The sequence below is a fragment of the Euleptes europaea genome, chromosome 4 (genome assembly GCF_029931775.1).
Source record: "Euleptes europaea isolate rEulEur1 chromosome 4, rEulEur1.hap1, whole genome shotgun sequence".
NCBI classification, from domain to species: Eukaryota; Metazoa; Chordata; class Lepidosauria; order Squamata; family Sphaerodactylidae; genus Euleptes; species Euleptes europaea.
In genome coordinates this window covers 110483236-110510143 of record NC_079315.1, presented here as the reverse complement: position 1 = coordinate 110510143, position 26908 = coordinate 110483236, and the positions used below count along the sequence as shown (strand labels likewise).

The 26908-nt window shown below is 45.8% G+C and overlaps 1 protein-coding gene across 1 annotated transcript; it reads left to right on the top strand.

The window, feature by feature from the left end:
* Positions 1–2242: 2242 nt before the first annotated feature.
* RAB27B (RAB27B, member RAS oncogene family) lies at positions 2243–26546 on the top strand. The gene is made up of 6 exons (XM_056848152.1): positions 2243–2262; positions 17216–17390; positions 21582–21667; positions 22930–23033; positions 24992–25115; positions 26352–26546. The coding sequence occupies exons 2-6, from the start codon at positions 17235–17237 to the stop codon at positions 26536–26538; spliced, it is 657 nt and encodes a 218-aa protein (XP_056704130.1). The 5' UTR covers positions 2243–2262; positions 17216–17234; the 3' UTR covers positions 26539–26546.
* Positions 26547–26908: the final 362 nt, after the last annotated feature.

Here is a 26908-nt window from a genome sequence, read left to right as displayed (position 1 = left end):
AGCGTGGGTCAGTGATGGGTTCATTGGGTTCCCCTCCACACGTTGACTGCCCTCAGATTTTAGTTGTCTGCACGGGACTGTAGCTGGCCCCTCACTTATGTTTCCAGACATCCACCGCGCTGTTTATCACCCAGAGTTCTGTATGCCTGTATCCATTCTTCTCTGTTTTCTCTCAAGCCTGCTAAGCGTAGCACTCAAGGGCAGGACGGCCCTTTGGCTTACTATGGAAGATCCCGATGGGCTGCTGTGCCGGCCCACGGGCGGCCAAGAACAAGTCGAGCCACGTAGCCCCTGTGTCACAGTTGGAGCCAATTGTCTCAATATACTGCAGAACAGTTTTTAATATCCCTTTGCTCGTGCCTTGTTGTTTGGGAAGCAGACGGAGAAGGGTTGGGGTTCAGTGGTAGAGAATCTGCTCGGCGTGCAGAAGGTCCCGGGTTCAGTCCCCTGCATTGCTGTGAAAGACCTGTGCCTGAGATCCTGGAGAGCTGCTTGCCAGTCAGAGTAGACCAGGGGTCCCCAGTGTGGTGTGTGTGGGAGCTGTGGAACCCGCCGACACCTTTTTTGGCGGCCACCAAGTGTTTTTAGGAAGTGGGTGGGAACCTGATAGGGCTTTTTCCCAGCAGAGTTTCTGATTGACTACTGGACATTTGATTGTCTGTGCAGATTTTCTTTTTAAATGTTGCTTCGGCATTAGCTGCCACCATAGCATAAGGATCTGCACGGTGTCACTGAAGTTAAGCTGCAGCAATCATTTTGTAGCCGCCTCCGCCTTCAGTAGCCGTTTTGTGGCTGCGCCCACCGTGCCCACAGGCTCAAAAAGGTCAGGGACCCCTGGAGTAGTCAGGTTTGACAGATTATTGTCCGACTCGGTATAAGGCAACTTCATGTGTTCATGTGACACGAGGGTGGAAACCGGAATACTGGCTGCTGATGCAAGGCACCAGCGTCTTCTCCAAACAGAGGGAAACAGTGCTTGTCCCCCCTGTGGCATTGCTAAGGGGGAAGGATAGTGCTTTTACCCAGGAGAAAGCCTGGAAGTGTTCTCTTCCCCTCTCTTTCAAACGTTTTTCCATCCCACGATGGCAAACCTGCCAAAGCGTGGGCCTTTGTTATATAGGATTTCTGGCGCCAACATCAGATTTTGGGACATGCCCAACAGGGATAGGGAAACTGACAACATCCTGATAGCATTCTTGCCGGCAGCCATTTGGGCATGTTTATCAACTTCTCTGTGGCTCCTTGGAGGAGTAGGAAATGAGAGCCGTGTGCCAAAACCCTTACTCAGACCTGTCTCTAACTAGCGATCGTACGCGATAGGACAACACGAGCGATCCGCAGATATTTTGCAGGGCCACACAGGCTGTGCTGTGAACTGGTAACAAAACTGCGATGACTTGGTCATGGCATTTTGGTGACTGCCTGCCAATGCAGGCGGTTCCTCCAAATGAAAAAAGGGCCAATTCACACAACCACTTCCTTTTTTTATATATATATTTTTTTATTTTTATAACATCAAACAAAACAAATACAATAATAAAAAGAAAATACAAAATACAAAAGAGTATCAATGGTATGTTCTAGTTCAAACATTCTTAGTTACAAAGTTATAAAGTTCAAAAAACAAAGATACCCTTTTTGAACCTCCACCCACCTTAAAAAAGTGACCCATCACCAGACCTCCAAAGTGTCTATAAACAGTTTTAACGGTTACATTATTAACAGTAAAATAGAAAAGTAATAAAACTTGTTTCTATAACTCAATAACTAAAATAGTAAAATCCATTTTTGCCAGTTTATCCCATACACAACCACTTTCTATGTCTTAGTCTTCTTCCGTCCGCTTGTGACTCAACTCGTGCCCAACCCACATTGGTTGTTTCTGTGACGTTCCAGAAAGCATTTCTCTTGCAATCTAGGCACCTGTCGAGCTCTTCCCAAGACCCTTCCACCATATGTGAATTCAGCTGGGGGGGGGGGGAACAGAAAAAAAAGAGAGAGAGAGATACAGGATGTTTTCCTTTGTAAGCGAAATTCTTTTTTTCTGCTCATTGCTGTGAAGAGGCTGAAAAAATGTGTTCGGTGAAACAGCAAAAGGAACATTTGTGAAGAAACTGCAGTGTTTTTAAGGGGTGGAGCAGAGTGATAACTGAGCTGGAGCTGAGGCCCAGCTGAGTCACAAAGGAGAAGTTCCTCCTGCCCCTAAAGAACTTGCATTTCCACTCTGCCCATTACCTGGTTCCTGAGCCGGCTGTTTACAAGGTAGGCTGGGCCGGCTGCTAAACCTTGTGAGGCCGGAGAAGGCATGATTTGGGAGTCCCGATCATTCACGGGAGGTTTTGCCTTGGACTTGCCACTCTTTAGACGCGCTTTCCCCCCATCCATATTTTCAAAAGCTCAGCAATAAGCCCCCATGCAGAGTTTTGAGAATTCGGATGGGGAAAGTGTGCATCTATAGAGTGGCAAATCCAATGCAAAACCTTCCATGAATAATATTGGGACTAGCAGCCTTGAGGGTTTTATAACCCAATGTAAGTGAGAGGGGGAGAAAGATCAGAAGGAGGGAGAGGGAATGCTTATCCAGGAAGTGAAGGGTGGAAGCGATAAGCGCTGTAGAAAGGGCTTTAGAGAAAAGTTACGGGAACTGAAGTGTTTTGTTCTGCTGCAGATCTATTTGGGTGTGAATGATAAGCTGTAGCCCTTTGTGGCAGGACATCGAGGGATTAGAAGCTTTCCCAAAAACTTCGAGAAATGTTTTCCATCCCCTCACATAAAATTCACCCGGTATTATCAGTGTTTTTTGTTTTTTAAAGTGAAGTTTCTAGCCCTTTCCCCCCCTGGGAATACAATTGGGAGAACATAAGCTTTAGTGTCCGAAGGCCTATTGAAAAGAACAGTTTATCAGTAGCAGGATTTGGGGTGGGATTGATAGCAGCTTAATTGAATACCGGTTTGGTGACCAAAAAGAGTTGCCAACTATAGTTACAACCAGGTGAATTTAGAGGTTGCATGTGAACACATTTAAATAACTAGTTTGATGTCTTCTTTATTGCTTGTCAGCTACCTAGAGTTGCCAACAGCCTGGGGGAAAGTGTCTTGTTCCTTTAACAGAGGCTCAACAGATGGTATTTATGTAGGGTTGCCAATTCTGGGTAGGGAAATTCCTGGAGATTTGGGGTGGATCTTGGGGTGGGCAGGGTTTGGGGAGGGCAGGGACCTCAGCAGGTTATAATTCCATAGAGTTCACCCTCCAAAGCAGCCATTTTCTCAATGCTAACTGATCACTGCGGGGAGGGAAAGCACCATGAAATAGCCCGATCTAGGAAGCTAAGCAGGGTTGGTACTTGGAAGGGAGACCACCAAGGAAGCCTCTGCAGAGGAAGGCAATGGCAAACCACCTCTGCTTCTCACCTGCCTCGAAAGCCCCTTGCTTGGCATCGCCATGAGTCGGCTGTGACTTGACGACACTTTACACTCACACACAACTGAGGTCAGTTGTTATTCTGGGAGGTCTCCTGGCCCCACGTGGGAGGTTGGCAACCCTATATTTATTAGGTGATGCTATTTTCCCTTCAAACCATGAAAAAGATTCCGCTGCCTGTGTCCACACAATAAGCCTCAATTAAAAAGAAAGCACATCCCCCCACCCCTTGCAGGCTGTTGGCAACCCTAGACGAGATGCTGCTTTGCTGGGGGGAACCAACAGCCATTGGGTGTCCCGGTGGGTGGGTGGGTGGGTGGGGTGGGAACCGCTACAGCATAAGCTAGTGAGAAACTGTCTCCAAACAGTTTCACTATCAGGCACTAAGACTTCTCTGCAAAGAGTTTGTCTGCCTTCTTTTGTCGCATTGTCCCATCCTCCCGTTTCTTTCTGCGGTCATCTTGCTTGAGCAAAAGCATTACCCCACACATTCCTGCGCATACATCCAAGTCTGTATTAAGGTGAAAACCAACGCTTTGATTGACACAAGCCTTTTACATTCTTGCACGACAGGCAAACATTAAAGAGATACAACCTTCCCCAGCATTGAGTTGCCGAGCTAGGGAGACTTGGACTTGTCAGCCGGGATCTATGCCTGTCATGCAGGCTGTTAAGGGCATAGATAAAACATGTGTCAGGAAAAGGGTAACAAACCTATTTGACACAGATAAAAATCGCAACGGCTGTCCTTCCGCTTTCCATACATCTTCCCTGCTTGAAGAATGCCTGGGAAACTCTGCCTAGCATACTGAAAAGTCTGGAAATAGATTGAATAAAGCCAGAAAGGTGAAAAAAGTACTGTAACTAGCAATATTATAAAGGTAAAGGTTGTCCCCTGTGCAGGCACCGGGTCACTACTGACCCATGGGGTGACGTCACATCCTGACATTTCCTAGGCAGACTGTGTTTACGGGGTGGTTTGCCATTGCTTTCCCCAGTCATCTACACTTTACCGACAGCAAGCTGGGTACTCATTATCTGCTGGCAAATACGTTAAGAAACCAGACTGTGTATTTCTCCTGCTAGATAACAGGTTGCATTTTTAGTTTTCCAAAAGACAGCATCCACAGACATTGTTAAGATGAAAAAGAAATGCAGAAGTCAGCCCTCTTCAGAGCTGTTCTCCCTGTGCCAGCGTAGGCTGAGGAGAGGAAAAGGAAGAGAAAGGAGGAAGGTGTGCCCTGAAGTTGGTCCATCTCTCCGACAGGAAGCCTCCTTTCCCCCCCCAGTTTCCTGTTTCTTTGAAGCACTTCTCAGGAAGCGGCTCTTGCTGCATATTTCTCCCCAGTTAGTTTCTAAAACACGCAACAGGTTGCAGAAGTGGCCGTTGTTGTCATGGGATTGTAGGCACGGCCTCTGTCAAGAATTGCCGCTTTTCCTCCTTTGTGGGGTAGAGAGATATCACTCTTTCCCCCGCACAAATCTCCAACACTTTAACTGGTCCCTGTCTTTTAAGGTTAGCTGGATGAACAGACTTTACCAGGTGACAACGTTTATCTCCGCTCTGGGAACAGTTTCACTTGCTCATTTCTGCCGGTGAAACTGGGGTAAAAAGCAGACGAACTGGCTGGGCTGGCTTCGCTAGTCAGTTGGTGACCCTATAAAAGTATCAGTGCTGGGGACATGCTGATTTGAACACATGAAGCTGCCTTCTACTGAATCAGACCCTCGGTCCATCAAAGTCAGTATTGTCTGCTCAGACCGGCAGCAGCTCTCCAGGGTCTCAGGCAGGGGTCTTTCACATCACCTGCTTGCCTAGTCCCTTTAACTGGAGAGGCCGGGGATTGAACCTGGGACCTTCTGCGTGCCAAGCAGATGCTCTATCACTGAGCCACGGCCCCTCCCCTCCCTTTCTTTTTTTTAAATAATTTGTTTTATTTTTTTTCCAAATAATCATTATACATTCCATTACACATTTTAAAAAGTATAGTTCTTTAACTTCCCCTCCCCCCTCCTCTGATCTTTTAGTTAACATTTTTTTCTCTTTGTATTGTTTTTCTAATTCAATTATAACAAGACCGTCCATGCCCAATACATCCGTTCTGAATTAGAACAAAATACATTTATTAATATCACATTTAAGTTCATCTCTACAATAAATTGTCCATGCCTCCCAATCTTTTGCAAATTCATTATCATCCTTTTGGTTTACCGACGCCGTAGGTTTTGCCATTTCTACTAATTCCATCATTTTTTCAATCCACTCCTGCCCCTCCCCTCCCTTTCAATCTCCATGCACCTGGATATGATGTTAGTGAGTCGCCGGGGGATGCCGGGGACGCTCTGGCACTTGGACAAAACTCTATAGAGTTTTGCCGAAATGTTAAAGCATCCCTGGAAGCGTGCTGCCATCACTTCTCGGCATGCAGGGAATGATGTCGATGTGTTGGGATGTTGCCGACGTCCCCCCGTTTCCTGCCATTTTCCCCCACCAGCCAGCTGAGCTCCGGGAGGGGGGGAATCCCTGCTACCAGAGGGGGCTTGGTAATGCTATAGCAGGCACATGTGTGAGTGTGGGGGAAGCAGGCATCAACGGGGTCAGAATCAGTGTACTACAAGCATGTCCCTATTTTCACTAACGAAAATGTTGGCAAATGTAACTGCTTCTTTTTTTTATAACATTTTTAATTGTTTTTTATATTACAGTAGTTTCCATCATTCATTAAGATGATTATATGATATAAACAATATTTCTCTATTCTATATAACTAATTAATTCATATATTTACGTTTACTTCCCCTCTCTCCTCCTCTATCTTTTTGATAACTTTATTGTCACCTTTGCATTTAATTTCTAATTCAATACAATACTTGTTATATAAATCGGAACAATTCTTAAAATCTAAATAATTTATCTTAATAGTATTTCTACCTTAATCAATTGAATTAGAGCAAAACATAACCTTCAATACTTCCCAATTTAAATTCATTTTGACAATATATTGTCCGTGCCTCCCATTCTCCCACAAATTCTGTATTCTCCTTTTGATTTACTAAAGCCGTAGGTTTAGCCATTTCTGCTAGTTCCAACATTTTATTTATCCAGTCCATCTTATCCGGTATCTCTGAAAGTTTCCATTTTGCTTCTTAAAGGTGCCGGAGTCCTCCCTTTACACCTTGCGCCACATAAGTGCCGCTAAGATTTCCAACTTCCAGGCGAGGCCGGGAGATCTCCCAGAATCGCACCTAATTTCTAGAGTAGAGAGATCAGATCCCCTGGAGAAAGTGGCTGCTGTGGAGGGTGGGCGCTATGGCATTATACCCCACTGCAGTCCCTCCCTTCCCCAAACCCCCCCTCCCTGGGCACCACCCCCCAGTTTCCAGGAATTTCCCAACCTGGAGCTGGCAAACCTATGCGTGGTGCAGAAGTTCGACAGTCAACGCTTTTCCCACCCTTGCCATGTGGCTGTTTGTTCCGAAGGCTCCCGCCTCTCTCCTCCTCCCTGTCTTTTTAAACCACTGGTTCCCAACCAGGGATCCGTGGACCCCCAGGGGTCCGCGAGAACTAAATTAAGGTTTGCGAAACAAAGTTATAAACCCATAATAAATTAATATTTTCAATTAAAAGTTCTCTATTATAAAAATATATATTCAAATATTATTCTAAGTTTAATGTTTAACTAACAGTTATGATTAAAGTTTATTTTCAAATTCTCGGAATTTTTATTTTGAACCTTGGGGTCCCTGCACCGAACAAAAAAGTCCTAGTGGTCCCTGGTCAAAAAAAGGTTGGGAACCACTGTTTTAAACAATCTGTTCTTTGTTCACCTGCCACTGAAAAGAATGGGGCCTGCCTGCGAGTAAATGGCTGTAAAGGGCCTTTAAATTCTTCGATCCGATTTCCTTCTCGTGCCATTCTTACCTGCGACCTCTGATGCATTCAAGAGGCACCTTTGCCCACGTTCCCTTTTGCTTGCTTGTGTGAATCAAAATCGGGCCGAAGGGCGGCTGAACTGGGGTTTCTGTGGCCGGTCGCGGTTGCTTTTTGGCAAAGGCCTCCACTTTGGGTGGGCATGGCGGTGCTAAACAATGGTTTTATTGTCCGCAGCCACGGCGACCTGATTCTATTACTCAGGTGTGACAGAATGGACTGCCTGGTTATTAACGGCGGGCCTTCTTTACCGGAGTCAATGACAGGAGTGATTCATTTAGCCACCAAGCAGGTTTTGGGGAGGGTAAAGCACAAGGGAATGTGTACGGGCCCTTGTAGTTTAATAATGTCTTACTAGGAACTTGGAGTGGACGAAAAGCAAAAAGGAGGGGGTGGAAGGGAAACCTCCCAGGGGCTGCATGATCAGAAAGGCCTTTGAAATAAATATTTAAAAGTTTTAGTGGTGTAGTGCTGTTTGGAAAAGTGCCCGCTAAGCAGGGATACTGTGGACTGCCAAAAAAACGAATTAGTGGGTTCTAGATCAAATCAAGCCTAAACTGACCCTAGAAGCTAAAACGACTAAACTGAGGCTATCGTATGTTGGTCACATCATGAGACGACAAGAGTAACTGGAAAAGACAGTCATGCTAGGAAAAGTTGAGGGCAGCAGGAAAAGAGGAAGACCCAACGAGAGATGGATTGACTCAATAAAGGAAGCCACAGCCCTCAATTTGCAAGATCTGAGCATGGCTGTCAAAGATAGGATATCTTGGAGGACATTGATTCATAGGGTCACCATGAGTCGGCAGCGACTTGACGGCACTTAACACACACGCAGGCAGGATTGTTGTGACCAAATTCTTAGTGGTATTTGTAGTTTGAAGGGTGGCTGTCAGAGAAGGGTGACGTGCCATCAGGTGCGCTTTCTGCTGTTGTGAGAGCGCTTTCAAAGGGATAGTGGTCCTCTATACTCTAGATAGACAGCCTGTAGGAGCATGGGGTAAGGGGCTTGGAATTTCCCGGAACATATTTTAAGGCAGGGGTCCCCAACGTGGTGCCCATGGGTTCCATGGTACCCACTCATACCGTTCCCGGAGCCCACTAAGTATTTTTAGAAAGTGGACGGGGCCAGGTGGGGTTTGTGTCCAGCAAGGCTTCTTACTGGAGCAGTAGAGTCTGATCTGGAGAACCGGGTTTGATTCCCCACTCCTCCACGTGAGCGGCGGAGGCTAATCTGGTGAACTGGATTTGCTTCCCCACCCCTACCCACGAAGCCAGCTGGGTGACCTGGGCTAGTCACAGCTCTCTCAGCCCCGCCTACCTCACAGGGTGTCTGTTGTGGGGAGGGGAAGGAAAGGTGATTGTAAGCCGGTTTGAGTCTCCCTTAAGCGGTATAGAGAAAGTTGCCATATAAAAACTAACTCTTCTTCTTCGCCTTTGCCTTCGCCACTGGAGACTTGATTTCCTGTGTAGATTTTTAAAGATGGTGCTTTGGCAGCATCTCCCGCCACAGCACAAGGACCTTCACTGTGACTGTAATAAGGTTGCCAACTCTGGATTGGGAAATACCTGGCTGGCTCCACCTCCTGGCGGCCACACCCACCACACGACGCCATAATTCAAAGGTGCCCACCGGATCAGAAAGGTTGAGGACCTCGGTTTTAAGGGGAGAGGGGGAAACCATTGCGTGTTGCGACCGCTTTCCTTAAGGATGGGCACATGCTATGCCAAGATGGTTTTTGTTGCCGAATATCAAGGTTTCCAAAGGCGAACGGTGTGTGATTAGCATATCGCTCGCTTCTGTGAATGCACGAATTTCTTGGAATATGTCTCAGGAGAAAATGACGTGGAGCACATGACTGCAGGGCCAGTACAGTTTGTGTGTGTGTGTGTGTGTTTCATTAATTGGCTGATTTATAAAAGATTTTTTATTAACCTGCGGTTTGCTTTGGCGAGACCTAAATATCTTCTCTTGCCTTGTGATTGCAAAGCGTGGGTGCTTTGTATGTGTCAAGGAAATCGAAGAGGTTGGAGATAATTAATTTGATTTCAAAGGCAGTTTAATGCTGGCAGAGTGAGTTATGAATTCCTCTGGGTTGTTTTTTTTAAAAAATATTGTTGTATTTGAAATACATTGGCAATACCTTCAGAGGGAAAGTTTAACTCTTTGAAAGCTGTTAAGATGTGATAGCTCAAGGGGAGGAGGGACTAGATGATGATTTAGGGCACTTTCACATATGCTAAATAATGCACTTTCAATGCACTTTGAAGCTAGATTTTACTGTGTGAAATGGCAAAATCCACTTGCAAACAATCCTTAAAGTACATTGAAGCTGGATTGAAAGTGCATTATTCAGTATGTGTGAAAGTGCCCCTACTGTTTTAGCCTGAGCTGGTCAGAGCTTGGAAGCTAAGCAGGGTCCGTATTTGGATGAGAGGACTACCAAGGAAGTCCAGGGTTTGCTGTGCAGAGGCAGGCAATGGCCAAACCACTTCTTATCCTTTGCCTTGAAAACCCCTTGAGGGGGTCACCCATAGGTCAGTTGCGATGTGATGGAAGTTAGCTATTATTATTACTCATGGCTGGTTGTATTGGTCTCTGTGTTTCAATTTATTGAGATTCACCCTTCCCAAATTAAAGAGTGCTCATTTCAACATGTTAAGTGCTTGTATTTCAGTCTTAAAATAGCCCGGTCAGTGTTTGTGTTACCTTTGTGAATACAGGGTTGGGCCCTGCTACTTTTCCATGAAGCTGTTTCAAAATGGACAACAAGTGTTCCCTGGATAACTGAATCCACTTGCCCTAGTTGAAGTAACGTTGGCTTTTTCACACAAGGACACATGAGGCTGCCTTACACTGAACCAGACCCTTGGTCCATCAAAGTCAGTATTGTCTACTCAGACCAGCTGCGGCTCTCCAGGGTATCTCAGGCAGAGGCCTTTCACATCACCTACTTGCCTAGTCCCTTTAACTGGAGATGCTGGGAATTGAACCTGGGACCTTCTGCATGCCAAGCAGATGCTCTGCCACTGAGCCACAGCCCCTTCCCAGGTTGAGAACAGGTTAAGAGCTTGGGGGTGCTCATGGACCCCTGCCTTGCTGTTTCAGAAGCAGGTTAGCATGGTGGCCAGGAGTGCCTTCTATCAGCTGCTTTGTCAACTTTCTCATTACCTAGACTCAGCTGATCTGGCCACAATCATCCATGCTTCTGAAACATCATGGCTAGATTACTGCAATGTGCTCTGCATGGGGCTGCCCTTGAAGACAACCTAGAAACTATAACTGGTCCAGAATGCAGCATCCCCGCTACAGGCAGGGGCTAGTTGCAGGGGACACTTGTTGTCCATTTTGAAACAGCTTCATGGGCTGCCAGTCTGTTTCTGGGTTCAATTCAAGGTGCTTGTTATGTCCTTTAAAGCCCTTCGTGACCTGGGACCCACATATTTGAAGGATTGCCTACTTCCACATGCTCCTGTGTGCCAACTACGGCCATCAGGCAGCAATATGTTGGCTATCTCACTACTTATGGAGGTCGTTCTGGCATGGTGTATTGGTTAAGAGCAGAGGACTCTAATCTGGAGAGCTGGGTTTGATTCCCCGCTCCTCCACATGAAGCCTGCTGGGTGACCTTGGGCTAGTCACAGCTCTCTTAGAGCTCTCTCAGCCCCACCTACCTCACAGGGTGTCTGTTGTGGGGAGAGGAAGGAAAGGAGATTATAAGCCAGTTTGATTCTCCTTTAAAAAGGTAGAGAAAATTGGCATATGAAAACCAAGTCTTCTTCAACCAGAGCCCGGGCCTTTTCCAAACGGGCTCTGTGGAATGGGCTCCCCGAAGAAGTAAGGGGGTCCCCTCCTTGGAGACTTTCAGGAGGCCCTGCAAGGCTTGCCTGTTTGCCAGTTCTTTTGATGAGGTCTGAATGGCAGGTATCTTTTAAGTGGAGGAAGAGGGGGATTTGGGGCTTTTTATTTTATCTTTGGTTTTAGCTGGGGACATTGTAGCAATTATTTTAAGCTGCCTTGAACCAACAGGAAAGGTGGGATATAAATATTTTAATAAATAAATGTCATCTTGGGAGTACTAATACAGTGAAGAAACACTGCTGCGGTGGAAATACAGCTTGCCCAGAAGGCAAACATAGCCAGTAGCCAGACGGCCACTCAATTCAGAGTTGCTATGCGCATAATACTTTTTCTGAAATAAGTGTTCCTTGGGAATAAGGCGGGTGTACATTTAAAAAATCAATTAATATAAGCAAAATTCACATACAGCACAATGCGCAAGCATCATGCAAACAGCTGCCGTGCGGCGACTTCAGAGACGACCTGGTTCCATGCAGGAAAAATGTGTGAGCGAACCTTTTGACCTTAAGCTGTCTACAATCATATTTCCTGATTTGTGCACAAAGACCTAAGAGTCCTTCTGCGGCTCCACCTTCTGGGTCTGTCCCATATTGGGAGAAGACCCCTGCCAAACGAAGAGGGGTAATCTCTCCTGCAAAGATTTGCTCTTTTATTTTTATAGCTTTCCCTCACAGTGCCATTACACTTCTCGTTGTTTCAGTCTGTTTTCTATGGAGCTTATTTGGAATAAAGTGTGTTCTTTCCTTGACGTGTTAGTAGTGGGTCCTTGAACAATCTATATGCAAAGTGAAATCTTAATTTCTCCCCTTTTCCTTAAGTAGAAGGAGAGGCAAGATCATAGAATCATAGAGTTGGAAGGGACCACCAGGGTCATCTAGTCCAACCCCCTACACACTGCAGGAAATTCACAACTACCTCCCACCTCACACCCCCAGTGACCCCCTACTCCACCTACGCCCAGAAGATGGCCAAGATGCCCTCCCTCTCATGAACTGCCTAAGGTCATAGAATCAGCATTGCTGACAGATGGCCATCTAGCCTCTGCTTAAAAACCTCCAGGGAAGGAGAGCCTACCACCTCCCGAGGAAGCCTGTTCCACTGAGGAACCACTCTCACTGTTAGAAAATTCTTCCTGATGTCTAGACAGAAACTCTTTGGATTTAATTTCAACCCGTTGGTTCTGGTGCGACCTTCTGGGGCAACAGAAAACAACTCGGTACCCTCCTCTATATGACAGCCCTTCAAGTACTTGAAGATAATTGTCATATCCCCTCTCAGTCTTCTCCTCTTCAGGCTAAACATACCCAGCTCCTTCAACCTTTCCTCATAGGACTTGGTCTCCAGACCCCTCATCATCTTTGTTGCCCTCCTTTGGATACCTTCCAGCTTGTCTACATCCTTCTTAAATTGTGGTGCCCGAAACTGATCACAGTACTCTAGGTGAGGTCTAACCGGAGCAGAGTAAAGCGATGAATATGCTGTCAGGTATCGAGGTAATAACAGTGGTTCAGAATGTACCTTGAATTGGATCATACTCCAAAAGGGACTTCAGGAAGGGAAACGAGGCTGATTGTAGGGCCTTCTAATCTGGCCATTAGTTTGAGGCTTGGCGGAGGAAGTCGGTTTGATTGCAGCCAGATGGCAACAAAACGCCGTCGGTGTTGAGGTCTGGCAGATGGCACCGATACATGGCGGCCTGACCCCAGCTTGCCAGGCCATTGAAGCTTCAAGTAATCGAGTCCCTGACTTGGAGAGACAAGCTCGAATTCAGGAAACGTCTTCATGCAGAGCCGAAGTTTGTTCAGTTGATTAGGCAGAGAGAGGAAATCAGACGAATGCGAATGGTGTGTCCAGGAGGCTAATAGTAAGATCAGAGGTGCACTGACTGAATCGCCATGTGTGTCCAGATGCAAAACGCAATAAAATTTGATCTGGGTCCTCGGGCGTAGATAATCGGGTGTTCAAATACGTAAGAATGTCTTTTACTAAGAATTTAGTGACGGGAAGGAGAAGGCATTTTGGGGGGTGAGTCTAATGCTGTATGTCTCTAGCAAAAAAGGATACCTAGAGGATGGGCCTCTAGGTACACACAGTCCTCAATTTGCCCTCTGGCACACCTGAGAAGTGCCCTACTGGATCATAACAGAGGTTCATCCTGTCCAGCTAGGATCCTGTTTCTAATAGTGGCTAGCCAGTTGCCTCTGGGAAGTTCCCCAGCAGGGTAAACAGTCTTCCATTGCTATGGCACATCCATCTCTGGTGTACGGAGGTGCTCTACCTCTGAACGGAGGCTTTATTTACCAATAGTGGCAAATAGCTTATTGATGGATCGGTCCTCTGTGAATTTGTCTAATCCTTCTTTAAAAGCGATTTAAAGCGTAATTAAAATGTGGCTAGGGAAAATAATTCACTTGTGTGCCTTTATACTCACACAGTATAATTAAATTGTGGAACTCCCTGCCCCAGGATGTGGCGATGGCTGCCAACTTGGAAGGCTTTCAGAGGGGAGTGAACATGTTCATGGAGGAGAGGGCTATCCATGGCTACTAGTCAAAATGAGTACTAGTCATGACAAGGGTTGCCAGCTCCGGGTTGGGAAATACCTGGAGATTTTTGGGGCAGAGCCTGAGTAGGGAGGGGACTTCAGTGCAATAGAGTCCAATTGCCAAAACGGCCATTTTCTCCAGGTGAACTGATATCTGGCTGCTGGAGATCAGTTGTAATAGCAGGAGATCTCCAGCTACTGCCTGGAGGTTGGCAACCCTAGTCATGATGCATACCCATTCTTTCCAGTATCAGAGGAGCATGCATATTATATTAGATGCTGTGGAACACAGGCAGGGTGCTGATTCAGTTGTCTTGTTGGTTGGCCACTGTGTGAACAGACTGCTGGACATGATGGGCCTTGGTCTCATCCAGCATGGCTTTTCTTATGTTCTTAATACCTTGTGTTAAACTGGGCTACTACCTGTGCAACGTAGCTACCTGTGCAGATAGTGTTCCAACAAGCTTAGCTGTTTGGCATGGGTTACATCACAGCCCAATCTAATTAAGACATGGCAGCATGAGCGAAAAGACACACCCATGAGTGTCTTGGCCTCACCAGCATCACAAATAAATGTGGCCTAAAGCCTGTCATGGTATCTTGTGCTGGTGGATGCCATCTGTTGATCATTCGTTGGGCGGAGAAGCGTTTCCTTCAGACCTGAATCTGCCACCAGTCAGGGTCATTGACTGACCCTAAGTTCTGTTGACTACAATGAACAGATGAGAACACATGAAGCTGCCTTATACTGAATCAGACCCTTGGTCCATCAAAGTCAGTATTGTCTGCTCAGACCGGCAGCAGCTTTCCAGGGTCTCAGGATGAGGTCTTTCACATCACCTACTTGCCTCGTCCCTCTAACTGGAGATGCCGGGGGTTGAACCTGGGACCTTCTGCATGCCAAGCAGATGCTCTACCATTGAGCCACGGCCCCTCCCCAGTGGGGATAGGACTTCCCTCCTATCCATCTCTTTGTACCCTTGTTTAATGGGTCAGATGGAGTAAACCGTGGAAGGATGGTGGCCCATAGACTTGAGCCTCTTTTGAGCGTGTTCCTTTTTATCCGGAAAAGGGGGCCGTGTAACTGGTTAGTTCTCTTGCTTATAGCAGCAGCCAGGGAGCCGTTGCCCAATATCCCTTTGAGGCATCCTATCCCCTCTTACATTATCCAGAACAAAGATCGTCCCTCAGCGAACCTTCCCTTTTGATCAGCAGCCAGGTGATTTTGTATCGTTTATTATAAAGCCGCAGTGGCCTTCCTGCATCTGGTCGGCTGCTCCCTCTTCCGGCCCAGGCCACGTAGGTGGGGGGACGTGTTTCAGGGTGCCAAAAGCTGAACTCGGGAACGGCAAGGGGGAATCTGAAGGAGATTCCAGATGCAAGCTGTGAGCTGCGAAGAAGGAGAAGAGTTGTTCTTTATATGCCAACTTTCTCTACCACTTAAGGAAGAATCAAACCAGCTTACAATCACCTTTCCTTCTCCTCCCCACCACAGACGCCCTGTGAGGTAGCCCTGTGGGGCTGAGAGAGCTCTAAGAGAGCTGTGACTAGCCCAAGATCGCCCAGCTGGCTTCATGTGCAGGAGTGGGGAAACCAACCCAGTTCACCAGATTAGCCTCAGCTGTGCCTTTTCCCCGCCGTCTCCGTACACCGTCAGCTCAGGAATGGGCTATTAGTGTATAACACTGACTTACAGACGTAAAAGTAATGCTGAAAATTGTGTAGGCTGACTTTATGGGAAATGTTTGTTGCAAGGAAATGGAAAATGACGGTTCGTGGGGTCACCATAAGTCTGTTGTTACTTGATGGCACTTTCCACACACACGCACGTAGGGGCAAAGGGCATAAGAACATAAGAAAGGCCCTGCTGGATCAGACCCAGGCCCATCAAGTTCAGCAGTCTGTTCACACAGTGGCCAACCAGGTGCCTCTAGGAAGCCCGCAAACAAGACAACTGCAGCAGCACCATCCTGCCTGTGTCCCAAAGCACCCGATATAATAGGCATGCTCCTCTGATACTAGAGAGAATAGGCATGCAGCATGACTAGTATCCATTCTAACTAACAGCCATGAATACCCCTCTCCTCCATGAATATGTCCACTCCCCTCTTAAAGCCCTCCAAGCTGGCAGCCATCACCACATCCTGGGGCAGGGAGTTCCACAATTTAACTATGCGTTGTGTGAAAAAACACTTCCTTTTATCTGTTTTGAATCTCTCACCCTCCAGCTTCAGCAGATGACCCCGTGTTCTAGTATTATGGGAGAGGGAGAAAAACGTCTCCCTGTCCACTCTCTCCAAACCATGCATAATTTTATAGACCTCTATCATGTCTCCCCTCAGCCGCCTTCTTTCCAAGCTAAACAGCCCTAAGCGTCCTAACCGATCCCCATAGGACAGTTGCTCTAGTCCCCTGATCATTTTGGTAGCTCTTTTCTGCACCTTCTCAAGCTCTGTAATATCCTTTTTTAGGTGTGGTGACCAGAACTGTACACAGTATTCCAAGTGTGGTCTCACCATAGATTTGTACAAGGGCAGTATGATATCAGCAGTATGATATCAGTATGATATCAGCAAGCCTCATGGCTTGCTGCTGCTGTTCTTCCCACAGGTAAGAGGCTGCTGGTCTTACCATTAGGCGAACTAGGCGGTTGCCTAGGGTGCAGACCTCAGAGGGACGCAGAACTGGCCTGAGGGGCACAGTTTCAAACAGATTAGTTTCTTGAAAAAATGCAACTGACAATTTATATTTTTTATTTTAAGATAAGTACCACAACAGTGCTATGGAATACAATTAATTATAATGTCTTATAAAAAGTTTTGGAGGAATGCATCAGGCTTTTATTTTTTCTACAAGACATCTGTTTTTGAAAATTGGTTAGCAGGGTGGGGGGCACAAGTAGTTAGCCTTGCCTAGGGTGCAAAAAGTAGACTCCTTTGAAATGTGGTGTTGGAGGAGAGTGTTACGGAAACCCTGGACTGCCAAAAAAAAAAACAAATCAGTGGGTTCTAGATCAAATCAAGCCTGAACTGACCCTAGAAGCTAAAATGACTAAACTGAGACGATCGTATTTTGGTCACATTATGAGAAGGCAAGAGTCACTGGAAAAGACCGTCATGCTAGGAAAAGTTGAGGGCAGCAGGAGAAGAGGAAGACCCAACAAGAGATGGATTGACTCAATAAAGGAAGCCATGGCCCTCAGTTTGCAAGATCTGAGCAAGGCTGTCAAAGATAGGACATTTTGGAGGATTTTGATTGATAGGGTCGCCGTGAGTAGGAAGTGACTTGACGGCACTTAACACACACACACACACACACACACAGGGTGCTAAAAAGACTGGCACCGGCCCTGCCTGTGGGATGTATGAATAGTGTAAAAGAAACTCGGAAGCGCTTTGTTGTTTGTGTTGTGGACTTTTCTCTCATCCCAGGCTTTGCTCTTTCCCTGGTGTGCAGGTCCATCAAGGTCAGCATTATGACTGATGGGGGGGACTATGACTACCTGATCAAGCTCCTGGCCCTGGGGGACTCCGGGGTTGGGAAGACGACCTTCCTGTACAGATACACGGACAACAAGTTCAACCCTAAGTTCATCACAACAGTTGGAATCGACTTCCGGGAAAAACGTGTGGTGAGTCTCCGTTCTCTCTCTCTCTCTCTCTCTCTCTCTCTCTCTCTCTCTCTCTCTCTCTCTCTCTCTCTCTCTCTCTGTTTGTTTGTTTGTTTGTTTTAAAGACCTCTTTTTTCCCAGGTCCCTTTTGAATACTTGAAATATTCCATATATTTGAAACCTGCCAGCATACCCCTCCTGGTAAAACATTTAGTGTTTCTCCATCCAGTTTGCCACAAGGCATGCTGGTCGTTGTATAGCTCTCCTCTGAGTTGTGAGCGATTTGTCCAGATGCTTAAGCTAGCCAAAGGCCGTGTTCATGCAGAGTTTTAAATTTTGCAGACATTTCAGATGATTTCTCTCTGCTTCTCTGCATGTTCTGAGCTTTGAGACTGTGGTATAATTTTGAATCTCTTAGCAACATTTTAAGCATTATTCAGAGTATTCATACAGGTTTCGGAAATAGCTTACTAATACTTGATGATGAAGAAGAGTTAGTTTTTATATGCGGACTTTCTCTGCCACTTAAGGGAGACTCAAAGCGGCTTACAATCACCTTCCCTTCCCCTCCCCACAGCAGACACCCTGTGAGGTAGGTGGGGCTGAGAGAGTGTGACTAGCCCAAGATCACCCTGCTGGCTTCGTGTGTAGAAGTGGGGAAACAAATCCAGTTCACCAGATTAGCCTCTGCCGCTCATGTGGAGGAGTGGGGAATCAAACCCGGTTCTCCAGATCAGACTCCACCGCTCTAAACCACCGCGCTTAACCACTACACCATGCTGGCTCTCCATGTCCATTAGAAAGAAAACTTTTGGCTTGCTTTGTGCAGCAGAGGTTGTAAACAGTTTAGGCGTTTTGGGTGCCAGTTTGGCTACCCTAGACAGCAGAAGTCTTTGTGCCATTCATCGCTGGCTGGTTTACCCGTTAAAGCTGTGGCTCTGTGGAAGGGCATCTGCTTGGTATGCAGAAGGTCCCAGGTTCAATCCCTAGCACCTCCACTTAAAGGGACTAGGCGAGTAGGTGATGTGAAAGACCTCTGACTGAGACCCTGGAGAGCCTCTGCCGGTCTGAGTAGGCAATACTGACTTTGATGGACTGATGGTTTGATTCAGTATAAGGCAGCTTCATGTGTTCATGTGATGCATCGCGGTCAGGGCTGAGAGATGCCCTTGTAGGTCTTCTGAGAACTCCGTACTGTTAATAATTATGACATTGGAAATAACTGCTGGTACTTTCAGTTGACCAAGGGAGGCTGTTATAATCTTTGGCAATGCAGTAGGTGCTGGAAAATGGCAGCTTCACAGGGCCGACTCTATGGAATTGTATCTATGCTGAGTTCCTTCCCCTCCCCAGATTCCACCTTCCCTGGGCATAGTTTCCAGATCTCCATGAATTTCCCAAACTGGAGTTGGTAACTTTACTTGTGACGTAGGTTAGGCTAAAAGAGAGTGAACCAGTGATTTCACAGCTGGGTGGGCAGTTGAACCCGGATTCCTCCCATCCGACTTGTCCCATCTGATCATTGTATCACAGCGGCCTAGCCCACAATGAGATGTTTAAATGGGGCCTTTTAGTTCTGACTGGTCCCAGGACCTATGATGAGCTTGGCTTAATGTGTTGAATACATTGGCTTACAGCCTTTCTGCCCTGGCACCCGGGGTGGCTCACAATTCAAAACAATTGCCCACGATATAATATGAGGGAGCCAGCGTGGTGTAGTGGTTAAGAGCGGTGGTTTGGAGTGGTGGACTCTAACCTGGAGAACCGGGTTTGATTCCCCACTCTTCCACATAACAGGTTATGTTACAAATGAAGTTGGGATGGGTATTTAAATCTACCATTTTGTTATGTGTCTTAAGTATCATAGAATCATAGAGTTGGAAGGGACCACCAGGGTCATATAGTTCAACCCCCTGCACAATGCAGGAAATTCACAACTACCTCCCCCCACACCCCCAGTGACCCCTACTCCATGCCCAGAAGATGGCCAAGATGCCCTCCCTCTCATTATCTGCCTAAAGTCATAGAATCAGCATTGCTGACAGATGGCCATCTAGCCTCTGCTTTAAAACCTCCAGGGAAGGAGAGCTTACCACCTCCCGAGGAAGCCTGTCCCACTGAGGAACCGCTCTGTTAGAAAACTCTTCCTAATCATGTTATACCTTATCTGTGTATTGTTCCACAACCACAGTCTTTTTTTAAAAAAAAAGAATTCTGTACTGTTGCAGGGCAATTCTAGGAATCTAAATGTAGTGGAGGGTCGTGGCGATGACGTTTTTGAAACATGCTCACAGCCCTTTGGGCCGTTTCCATCTTTTCCTCCCTGCGTCAACAGTTGCGCTGGCAATCGAGCTCCGGTATCAAGGCCGCACGGTGTCTCAATCAGATAAAAAATCCTTGTTTGTTGTTCTGTTTGTTAAAAAGGCACAAAATGCACATTGGAACTTGCTATTCTGGGAAGTAAACATAGACTGCTGTCTTTCCGTTCTTACCACTAAGGCCTCATTTTCACGGAGCTGTCCCCCAAAACTGTAACTGTCCATTTCACCCCTCCCCAAATGCATTGCACAGTAATAGGAAAATAAATTAACCCCCCCCCAAAAATCAATGCCCTATCTGATTTTTAGTAGCACAAAATCACATAATTCTCACTTAGAAATGTGTCTAATAAATTGATGCAGAGGTGACTGAGAATTTTTTATTTTTCTGTGTTTCTGTCAGGGTTTGAATTCCTGTTCTTGTATTTATATATCACTTTTCTTCTAATAATAATCTTATTGAATCAGGCTTTGACAGATCCATCAATGGCCATGGTGACTAAAGGGAACCTCCGCACACAGAAGCAGTAAACCTCTGAACACCAGTGCCAGGAGGAAACAGCAGGGAAGGCCTCGACCTCTGTGCCCTGTTTGTTGGCCACCCCTGGGCATCGGGTTTTTAAATATATATATATATTATTGAAAATTTATATATTACAGAAAATCAAAACACACATGCTAACTCATACATATAGCATATTCAGACTTCCAAGGACATCGGTATATATATTGTCTTCTATTCTAAGGAGCTCCGCGGTGCAGAGTGGTAAGCTGCAGTACTGCAGTCAAAGCTCTGCTTGCGACCTGAGTTCGATCCCGACGGAAATCGGTTTCAGGTCGCTGGCTCAAGGTCGACTCCGCCTTCCATCCCTCCGAGGTCGGTGAAATGAGTACCCAGCTTGCTGGGGGTAAAGGGAAGATGACTGGGGAAGGCACTGGCAAACCACCCCGTAAACAAAGTCTGCCTAGGAAACGTTGGGATGTGACAACACCCCATGGGTCAGGAATGACCCGGTGCTTGCACAGGGGACCTTTACCTTTACCTTATAATACATTCTATTTGTGTTTAAATAAAGATTTGTTTACTTAATAATCTATTCTAAGACCGTCTCTGATATTTCCCCTGTAGACTCACAAAACCAGACTTATATTTAATTGTTTCCCTAATTTATATAGAATGATCACTACATTTTATTGTCTTACTTATCTTTCATATTTATCTGTGCTTTAATCTATATCTCCTGAATTTTCCTTACTAATCTATTTATTATAATCATTTAATCTATTACAACCTACTGCTATTCTAGTCAAAGAAGTATGATCCATTTATCCTGCTTTACTAAATTTCGATTTCAATTTGGCATAATCATAATAAAATGTCCATTTATTCTGAAATTCATTCCTCGGTTTTCTTTTCAAGAGATTCAGTAGTTTTGCCATCACTGCGTGTTCGGCCATTTTCCCTTGCCGTCTTTCCAAACCTGGGATATCTTCTTGTTTCCACACTGAAGCTAAAGCCACTTTTGCTGCTGTTGTCATATAGCTAAACAAGACTCTGTGGTTTTTATCTAACTTTTTGGGTACCAATCCCAATGGTAACGGGGTTGATCCCTTTGTGAAACAGGATGTTGGACTGCCGGTCTGATCCGGCAGGGTTCTTGGGTTCTCAAGCAACCCTTATGGCAGTGGATGTCTGTGTGATTGTCATGGGCAGGTGATAATGCCCATGGCAAGCAAACGGGACCGAAGGGCCCCCCCAATGATCCCCGCTATTGGCAGTCTTGGTGAGGCCAAGTCAGGCAAATGCTCTTGGCTGCAAGTTAACAAAAGGTGCCTCTAAAGCAACCAGTGACGACTGCCTTTTGTTTTGACAAACGCCTCTTCTGCTTTTCAGGTGTACAATAGCCGAGGGACTAATGGATCGCCCGGGAAGGCCTTTAAGGTTCATCTGCAGCTCTGGGACACAGCTGGGCAAGAAAGGTAATGCAGGAGAACTCTGATTTCTCTAAAGCAAAGAGAATAGGAAGCGCAAGATGAAAGACTCGTCCGTGGGATATCACTCAGGCTTTTTCCAGATAGCAGCTTGGCAAGATGGTGACATTTCCTGCACACTTGCCTTGCGTCTTTCATGGCATGTTTGGAGAAGAAATCTCTGTGCTCAGTTTCTTAACTCGAATCTATAGATACTTTGATTAGACAATGAGAGATGTGGGGTGCTTTTAGGCGGATGGGAACAGGAATTCTTTGTATACTTCGTTTGCTGAGGCGAGTCGGCATATACTGTACATTTTTTTAAGATTGGCATTGCCATAGCAAATTTGCCACCCTGCCCTCCCACCACATCCTAGTGATCAGGAGACGGAACGGGTGCTTTGCTGGGCAAGGAATCAGTGTCTCTGGCAGAGACATTCTTGCTTTTGATTCTTTGCTGGACACTTACCTCATATTTCCAAGCCTGTTTTAGCCGTCAGAGCCTCAGTTCTTGATCCATTTAGCCACATATCCTACTAATTTCAGGAGAAGTTACACCTAGTAGCTGTGGGTGACGTTACACCTCTTATGAATCCAGCAAATGTTTTACTGCTGCAGGTGATACGTGATGTGGCTTGCTTTTTTTGGGACTCTTAAGATTTAGCAATGGTGTGGTAATAGTTGAAAAGAAAGCCAAAATTTTACCCCCTTCTGGTTCCATTTGTACTTATTTGGAAACTGTCTTTTACTGTCCCTGGAAATGTAGACAAATTGGACCAAAGTCTTAGTGAAGTAATCAAATCTGACTTTTGTTATGTCAAGAAAAGAAGTTAGAGAAATGCAACTGCCGTGGCTCAGTGGCAGAGCGCTTGCTTGGCATGCAGAAGGTCCCAGGTTCAATCCCCAGCATCTCCTGTTAAAATGGACCAGGCAGTAGGTGATGTGAAAAACCTCTACTTGAGACCCTGGAGACCCGCTGCCAGAGTAGAGAAGTCTAATTTTGATTGACCAAAAAGTCTGATTCAGTATAAGGCAGCTTCATGTGGGGAGTGTAAATCCACAGTGGCTTCAGTGTTTGCAGTTGAAAACATTCTGATAAAAACGCCGCCCTGCATTCCTGGGGAGAGGTTTGCTTCCACCCGAGAATGTATGAGGAAGGGTACCCCCAACGCTTGGTTGATTTCAGTACCGTTAAACAGAAATGTTTACTGAGTCTCTTTTTAAAACTCAGTCTGGATGTTGATCCTTTCCTTTTCTCTTTCCGTCGGCAGATTCCGAAGTCTCACGACAGCGTTTTTCAGAGATGCCATGGGCTTCTTGCTCATGTTTGATCTCACCAGTCAACAGAGCTTCCTAAATGTCAGAAACTGGATGAGTAAGTGGGAGGGAGCAGCTGCCTTTCTCGGCCTCGAGTGCTTTTAGGTTCAACTTCATCGCATGTGTCACCCTTCATTCAGTAGTCATCCCTGCTCAAGAGATGGGAAGTCAGGATAAAAATTGTGAACCCAGGCAAACCCATAACCCGTTCTGACAGATAAAGGTGATGGGACCAAGGAAGAAAGTCCAGTGAACGGTTTGGACACACACCGTAAAAGAAATGACGGGGGCCCCCTGAAGCTGTGAGCCAGAAGGTCTCTGGTTCAAGTGTTATGTGGTGCAGCTGTTAGAGCAGAGGTTCCCAAGCTGTGTTCCAAGGAGCACTTGGTGCTTCGCGAAACATCTAGTGTTCCATGAAGAGATTGGAAAGAAAAATACTACCGCCATTCGGTTTAGTAGATAGGTGCTAGGTGGAAATTAGTGCTCCGTGATGAATTTCTCTCCTGAAAAGTGCTCTGTGACTCAAAGAGTTTGGGAAACTCTGGGTTAGAGTTTCGGACTAGGATCTGGGAGACCCAGGTATGAATCCCCACTCTACCATGGAAGCTTGCTGGGTGACCCTGGGCCAATCTCACTCTCTCAGCCTAACCTGCCTGCCAGGTGAGGATAAAACAGAGGAGAAGAAAGCGATGTTGGAAGCTGCTTAGGTATCCCACTGAGGAGAAACTATGGGGTATAAACGAAGCAAATGCATAAGCGTCTTTCTTCAGATGCAAACTTGCATGCTGGTAGCCCTGGGCAAGTCGCTGCTCTTTCAGTATCTGCTCCTGCCTCCTTTCCACGTACCCAGTATGTGGATAATAAAGCCAGCCTACCATTTAGGAGTGTAAGAACTGTGTATTGAAAGTGCCTAAAAACTGTATTGAAAGTGCTTAAAAAGGGATATTGCAAAGCTTGAGAAGGTGCAGAAAAGAGCAACCAAAATGATCGGGGGGCTAGAGCAACTGCCCTTCTCCTTCTTGGAAGAAGAAGAAAAGTTGGTTTTTATATGCCGACTTTCTCTACCACTTAAGGAAGAATCAAACTGGCTTATCACCTTCCCTTCCCCTCCCCACAACAGACACCCTGTGAGGTAGGTGGGGCTGAGAGAGCTCTAAGAGAGCTGGGACTAGCCCAAGGTCACCCAGCTGGCTCCGTGTGTAGGAGTGGGGAAACAAATCCAGTTCACCAAATTAGCCTCCGCCACTCATGTGGTAGGAGTGGGGAATCAAACCCAGATCAGAGTCCATTCTCCAGATAAGAGTCCATTGCTCCACAGGATATAACAAAATATCTAGTAACGGCGGCAAGAGTTGTTTTGGCATCAATTTGGAAAACAAATAATATTCCAAAAATCCAAACATGGATAGACAAATCTCTAGAATACATAACGATGGCACAACTAACTGAATATATGAAAGACAATATACAAGGACAATATCAGGAGAAATGGAAACCTTTTTATGAATACATTAAAATTAATAGATAACAGGATCAACCAAATTAAATTACTACTTAGTTAAGAATATTAATTTGTTCATATGGCAATACTATGCAACACTGTTATCTTTATATGTTAACAAAATGATATCTAGCCAATATTATTTTCCCTTTCCTCTTTTTCCCCGCTGTATATCTATATAATAATGAAAAATAAAAAAATAATCATAAAAGAGTCCATTGCTCCAAACCACTGCTCTTAACCACTACAACATGCTGGCTTTAAGGTGCCTCTGGACTTTTTATTACGCTGAGAAAGTGAGAGGAATTGTCATAATACTTGGCCTCTGTGGACTTTCCTTTGTTGTTACGTTCTTGGAATGAATAGTCTGCCTTAGGTCACAACCATCCCAATCACTTTGAATAAATGTTATCCTGGTGAATAAGATATTCACAACAGATAACGTTTTTCTTTTACTACTCTGTTTCTAAAAAGCATTTTCAATATACTTGAGCAGCCCTTTCTGTTTTCTTCAGGTCAGCTACAAGCAAATGCATATTGTGAGAATCCAGATATAGTATTAATTGGAAATAAAGCCGACCTATCGGATCAGAGAGAGGTCAGTGAAAGACAAGCGAAAGATCTGGCAGACAAATACGGGTAGGTAAACCTTTTTGTTGGTTCAAGTATCTCTCCAGGATCAGAGGAGCATGCCTATTATATTAAATGCTGTAGAACAGAGGCAGGATCATGCTTCTGCAGTCATGTTGTTTGTGGGCTTCCTAAAGGCCCCTGGTTGGCCACTGTGTGAACAGACTGCTGGACTTGATGGGCCTTGGTCTGATCCAGAAGGCCTTTTCTTATGTTCTTATGTTAACTTGGAAGGCTTTAAGAGGGGAGTGGACATGTTCACAGAGGAGATGGCTATCCATGGCTACTCGTCAGAATGGATACTAGTCATGATGCATACCTATTCTCTCCAGGGTCAGAGGAGCATACCTGTTATATTAGGTGCTGTGGAACACAGGCAGGATAATGTGTGAACAGACTGCTGGATTTGATGGACCTTGGTCTGATCCAGCATGGTTTTTCTTATGTTCTTAAATCTGTAGAGAGAAGTGACTGACTCAGTCATGCCGCAGGTGTGGGGGGAGGAAGTCATGAAAGGTCAAACTTTTAAATTTGTATGCCACTGAAACCCATGGAATTAAGCAGATGCTTTAATTTCCTATGAGCATTAAAGATTCTTAAATTATGCCATGGAAACCTCTCCAACATGGGTGTGTAATGCTGCCCAAGAAATGCTTTGTTGGTTACAATTGGAAGTTTGATAGAGATACAAAGCATTTTATTTGTAGGTGTCGGTGGAGCAAGTCTTCATTTTATCTATTCCTGCAATAATAGTCTCTAAAGGTTTGGGGGTTCATTCTGACTTACGGGGGAGGAAAAGCCAGAGCTGAGTTATTTCGCTGCAGAGCCCGCGTGCTCAGGGGGCTGTAATGACACATGATACTGCTCTATACTTGCTGAAGATAAGGAGTTCTGGCCATCTAAGGAGAGACTCCGTGGCTCAGTGGTAGAGCATCTGCTTGGCATGCAGAAGGTCCCAGGTTCAATCCGTGACATCTCCAGTTAAAGGGACTAGGCAAGTAGGTGATGTGAAAGACCCCTGCCTAAGACCCTGGAGAGCTGCTGCCAGTCTGAGTAGACAATACTGACTTTGGTGGACCAAGGGTCTGATTCAGTAGAAGGCAGCTTCATGTGTTCATGTGCCTGGGTGAAAACCACTCACAGAGATTCCTGGACAAAGAGCAGGGTAGAAGCACAATAAATAAATGTTCCGTTTTGAAAGCATTCCACCTGACAAGTTTTATCATCATATTTTTCTTGTGTCAGTATCCCCTACTTTGAAACGAGCGCGGCTACCGGACAAAACATAGACAAGGCAGTGGAAACGCTCTTGGACTTGATAATGAAGCGCATGGAGCAGTGCATCGACAAGACTCAAGACTCAACAGCCAACGGGGGCAGTTCGGGAAAGCTGGATTCGGCTAAAACGGAAGAGAAGAGATGCGCCTGTTGATTCGGTCCCCCGGACTAAGACGAACGAACGAGGAATACACTCGGTTCAACCCTGGAAGCCCCTCTGGGCCCCACGTGGCCTTTGTTGTTGTCTGAAAGCAAGCCTGATTTTTGATGTTGAGAGATTTGTGCTTCTGTGCTTGAACAGATGCTCCCTTTTACAGTGCCATCTTCATAAAAAAAAAAAAAAAACCCAACCTAAAAGGCCCTCCCTCATCTTCGTAATCCAGTTAGGCTAATACATAGAGGAAAGACTTCTTCTGGGGAAAGGATTGTTCAATTTATGGGAGATACCTTTCTAATAAGGCAAGGGGGACCCCTTGGAGACCCGGGCCATCTGTCTAAATCCTGTTGCCTTCTGATATGATGTA